Raw genomic sequence first — 5,600 nt, 5'->3', positions numbered from 1 at the left:
AATATTGAAACCAAAGATGCACGAATGAACCACGTTCCCGCCTAAGGAAATACAATAGACTACAAACATTCCACAAATAAAGACTCAAGTTTTATATATAAACAGAATATCTTGTGCACCTATATCTAGCGCAAGTCTAAAGTAAACGGTCATACTAAAAAGTATCTACTTTTCTCAATGTAAGACATAAACAGCCTCATAAAAAAAAAGAGACGAGTCGCTTTATCTAAGATAGAAGGGCACATTGCATCAAATGTTTACACTAGGAATTGAAATGATCTTATTGCATATTCATTTACCTCATATCCAGCACCCATCAAAATAACACCCAGATCTTGAATGGATGCATGTGGAAGAGAATCACAAAACTCTTGTTTATTAATAGCCTCGACAGAGTGGATGAAAGACCATCTGCCAGCATATAAAATTTAATTTTAATAAAAAATAAATAAATTTAATGAATGGAATGTTCAGGCCGCTCCAGAAGTAACAAACCTTCTAGCAACTTTAACAATAGGGATCTGAGTAGTGTATGTGCAAGACATGAGTGATGCTGCGAGAAGAGCCAACATGCCTAAGAAAATAGGGGATGTAAACATGTGGTCAAAACCAAGGCTAAGCACCCATCTCCAAGTTACAAACCAAAATAAAGGATTTTCCTCTGGAAACTTGTCGAGATAGAAATCATGTGCCTCCCCTTGATCAATTGCAGTAGCTATGAACATATGAAGGAAAACAAGGTATTAGATTAATAATAAGTAGCGGATAGCACATTCTAAAGTACTATGGTCATTTATAACAACTATGTTTTATCTCTGAGGACTAAATTGTACAACAGTAGCTTGACATAACCCTTGCGAAGCTTATAAATTCAAGAAAAAAAAGTAAGCACTTATAAATATAGAACTACTAGATTATTTTTTATTTTTTTGTAGCTTACATTTTTAGTCCAGTAACAACTTTACCTAACACCATGCTTATATAAAAGTTGATGAGAAAACCGAAGTAATACGCCTTATGCATCATATGGATGTAGAGAATCCAATAATTCTCTACAGCATATTTGTTCACAATGATATTATTTTAAGTCTGAACTTTAGACAGCTAATAAATCAGGATGATTCACAAATATTTCCACCATGCTTTCAAATTATAGCTTTGAATCTTTTGATTTTCTTTTAATTTTGTCATAGAATAATTGGCTTTGACAACTTAGCTCTTGCATGGCTTTTTTTTCTTTTTTTCCTTTTTTTTTTTTTGTTACTGTTTCAAGAAATCAAAACATGTTTGTATAGTTAAAAATAGAACCAAGAGGTGGCTGACGGTGGCATTCATCACACATAAGGTTTTACATGATTATTTAATATCACATAATGCATTAAAATTTTGCCCATCAAACTTAATTAAATATGTATTAATAATTTAATATTATTTAAAATTTTAATTTAATAGTTATAATTATAACAAGAACACTGTCATTGTTGGGTCCCGAATCCTAAATGCAAAAGGTGAATGGTTGTTGTTAGGTAGTCGACAGCCATAGAAAAATTTTTGTATTTAAATCACCATGTCAATGCTAGGGTGTCCCTAAAAATGATGTATTGTATGAATTGAATGCAGAAAAAAATAAGCAGAGGTCATTGCATCTGTGTGCCGGTGTAGTTTTAAATAAGCAAAAATTTTCACATTATGGACGATGCAGAGAAAAAAGTTAGTTGAAACTAATATTAAGACGAAAACTAGAAATATGTGTACTCTCAAAGGTAAATTAATGAAATTAGTAAATATTATGGCTCTTAGAAAGATAAATATCTCACGCATTCAAGAAACCATTCAAGAAAATAAATGAGTTGGAAAAAAATGCTAAGGAGATTAATAGCTTAAGGCTTTAAACATTTATAGTGCGGTAAAAGTCAAAGTAAGAGTCATATTTGAAATAGTATCGAATAATTATAGATAAGAGTTGGAAAAAATAATGTCATAAAAATTAATAAAAGTAGAGATAGAATTATAGCTTTAAAGATTTTTGTTGACACTAAGATTCTTAGTATTATAAATTTTTGTGTCCCCTGAGTATGCTTGGATATGTGTCTAAAAGAAAAAATTTCAAATAACCTAGAATTATTAATATAAATTATACATTTTGAAGAAAGAATTTTTATTGAAGAAGATTTAAATAGGCATGTCGACAGAGTGAGAGAAGCTTTTAAAGGAATTCATGCTGGTTATAGTTTTGGACTAACTAATGAATAAGGTAGAACCATAGTGGATTTTTTTTAACTTATAATTTTATTTTTGCTAATATTTTATTTAAGAAAATAGAAGAACATGTTATCATTTATAACAATCAAACCAAGAAAACATAAATTAATTATTTTTTTATGACAGAGATAGATTGCAGAGATTGTAGAGATTGTAAAGATTATAAAGCCATTTTAAGTTAAAATTTAAGTACCCAACATCCATTATTAGATTTAAATTTTTTAATAAAAGATTAAAAAATAAAAATTTAAGGAAATATTGTCATTAAATTAGATGAGCGCACTCAAAATACAAATAAAATTATTTTTATAAGTAAGCATCAAGATCTTAAGATTTGAGATGTTTATGAAAATATTAATAATATGCGAGATAAAATAATGAGTACTATGAAAAATATTATAAAATATGTGCTTGGAGAATCAAATGGAAAAATTTTTAAAAATAAAAATAGTTAGTAGTGGATTAATAATTTGCCATAAAAGATCAAAAATAAAATATTATTATAAAAATTAGTTTAAATGTGAGAATTGAAACAAAATAAGGCAACCCATAGGGTCTGTAACAGAACAATTTGTGATGCTGGGAATTCTAGTTTTAGTGATATTTATAACATAATAGATATTAAAGACGGTGAAATATATATGTGAAAATTAGTTAAACAACGAGATAAGAAAAGTATAAATTTAGTTCATGAAAAATATATTAAGCATGAAAATCAAAATTTATTTTCTTTTATGAAGATATTCAACATAAATCGTGAGATGAAAATTGAGAAAATAAAATCGACTTTAGTAATTTTAATATCATAAATAATAACATGTTCTTAATTTCTACAGCCATATTAATAAAATAAAAGTTAAAAAGTCTTTAAAGAAAATGAAGTATGGAAAACAGTAGGACCTTATGGTATTCCAATAAAAGTGTGAAAATATTTAAAAGATGTGAAGGTTTTTGCCTTACTAAACTTTTTAATTTTATTTTAAAAACTAAAAAGAAGTATAATGAGTATAAAAAAGAGTATATTTGTTCTTATACTTAAGAACAAAGATGATGCATAAGAGTGCACAAATTATATAAGAATTAAGTTAATGCGTCACATATTAAAGTTACGGGAGAGAGTAATTGAACATAAATTACGACGTAATACAAAAATTTCTCAAAACTAATATGAATTTAGGATAGGCATGTCTACTATGAAAAATATATATTTATTAAGAGGTTTGATAGAAAAGTATAAAGAGAATGAGGAAGATGAACTTATATTTTTGTTGATTTAGACAAAGCTTATTATAAGGTTCCAAGAGAAGTAATTTGAACAGTTCTAGAAAAGAAAGGTGTTGATATTGATTATATTCAAGTCATTAAAGATATGAATAGTAGAGTCATTACTTGTGTTCGAACACAAGAATAATTGATTATGTATTTTCTTATTTCAGTTGGATTGCATCAGGGATCGGCTTTAAACCCACATACTTTTGCTTTAGTTGTGGATGTTCTTACTAGACATTTATAGAAGGATGTAACTTGGTGTATGCTTTTCGTTAATGATATCCTTCTTGTGAATAAGCCTAGAGAGTTAAAAACATAAGCTTAAATTATAGAGGCCAACCTTAGAGTCTAAAGGCTTTTGTTTGAGTAGATGTAATAATTGAATAACATGGAATGTAATTTTAATAGTAATAGATCTAGTGGCGGGGTTGTAACTATGAATGATCGCCACTAAAAGGAGTGAACGTTTAGATATCTCGGGATTATTGTTCAAAGTGATGGTGATATAGATGGCGATGTTATTAATTGAATTCAAGTTGGATGGTTGAAGTGGAGAAATGCATCGAGCCTATTGTGTGATAGAAAAATACCGCTCAAACAAAAAGAAAAAAAATTATAAGATGGTGGTGAGACCTATAATATTTTATGACGCAGAATTTCGGCCTGTAAAAGAGAAGTTAAGCATTGTTGAGGTAAGAATGCTCAGATGGATGAGTGGTTTTACAATTAGACAAAATGTGTAATGAATATATTCGTGAAAGGGTTGGAGCAGCTCTAGTGGCAGACAAGATTAGAGAAAAACCTTAGATGATCTGGTCGCATTAAACATCGATCAAATAATGACTCAATTAAGAGAGAAGATGTTTTAGATTTGTCTTATGTTAAGAAAGGTGGTGAAAGACTTGGACATGTTGAATAAAAATGATATTAATTTATTAGAATTAAATAAAAATAAGACACTCAACAAGACATAATAGAGGAAAAGGATTCATGTAGCAGGCCCCACTTAGTGAGATAATGGCTTGTTATTGTTATAAACATTTTTATAGTCATTTTTAAGAAATTAAAAAGATAAAAATTTTAAAATTAAATACCCGCTACCCTTTGATTTTCTATTTCGTCGCCCTTATTAAATTTTGATTTTACCATTCTTATTATTTTTTATTATTTTTTTATTTTTACCAATTAGATAATTAATTTTAGCTTTAGCTTCAATTTTTTTTTTTTTTTAACTTTTTTAAAGGTTAAGAAACTAGACCAGATTCACACTTCAAGTTAGCTAAAGTTGTCAGATATATACAAAATATAGTTTGTTAGTTTCAATAGTAAAAAGATTTATTTAGAATTTAAACATAACATGTCAGGTACATACCAACTCTAAACTTTGTTGCGGTACTTGAATTAGACCGACCAAATCTACTGGGAATTAACAAAATTAATATGCTTCCGATGAAACATAAAACCTTAGTTTTATAATAAAATGCAGTATTAACAAAGATAAAATAAAAGCTGAAACTAATCAATTACTTTGAGTTGTTTCACAACTTCATCGAAAAAAAATTTGTATGTTGATGCAATTTTGAAGATGAGCAACAAACTTGAAATGACAATATTGCTACTTATGATATAACAGTTGACATCAACTTTTTTATGTCTTTTGCGTATGACACATTTTTGGTGTTATGGGACCATATTCTCTAATAAACTTGTTCTTATGACTTAAAACGTCGACGAAAATCACTCTGACGTGTTTGGGCTCAAATTGTCTTGATTGTCAATAAAATTATCTAGGCGACCTCAGATGACAAGAAAGACCGCATGAGTGTGTATGGAACATTGACATTGCTTAGGGAGGACACCCATATTGATATGATTTTGTGCACGAACCAATAACGAGTAAATTGAGACTTTTAAATAATAAAATTAAAAAAATAAAAAAGGCAATATAAAAAAAGAGCATAGGGCATGATGCCCTATAGGAGGATGAACGCAAGCCATAATCCGGCGCCTATCCGCGACGGAGGCCTCCTCTCGCCGACAGCCCCGTCTAACCGCAGCCCCCCCCCCCA

The 5,600-nt window shown here is 29.1% G+C and overlaps 1 protein-coding gene across 3 annotated transcripts in view; it reads right to left on the bottom strand.

Moving 5' to 3' along the window:
* Positions 1-243: 243 nt before the first annotated feature.
* LOC110039105 (cytochrome c biogenesis protein CCS1, chloroplastic-like) overlaps positions 244-5,600 on the bottom strand; it is an 11,418-nt gene continuing 6,061 nt past the window's right edge. For 2 of the 3 annotated variants that reach the window (XM_020744061.1, XM_020744062.1), the window contains 2 exons: positions 496-715; positions 244-411 (listed from right to left, as the gene is read on the bottom strand). In XM_020744061.1, coding sequence (XP_020599720.1) covers positions 258-411; positions 496-715 — 374 coding nt within the window. In that variant the 3' untranslated portion in view covers positions 244-257. The remainder of the gene's footprint in view (positions 412-495; positions 716-5,600) is intronic. The other variant, XR_002295487.1, reaches the window with a different exon arrangement.

This window comes from Phalaenopsis equestris, unplaced genomic scaffold, assembly GCF_001263595.1.
Source record: "Phalaenopsis equestris unplaced genomic scaffold, ASM126359v1 Scaffold235272, whole genome shotgun sequence".
Taxonomy (NCBI): Eukaryota; Viridiplantae; Streptophyta; class Magnoliopsida; order Asparagales; family Orchidaceae; genus Phalaenopsis; species Phalaenopsis equestris.
Note: the sequence above shows the minus strand (reverse complement) of the source record. Positions and strands in the feature narration are given on the sequence as shown.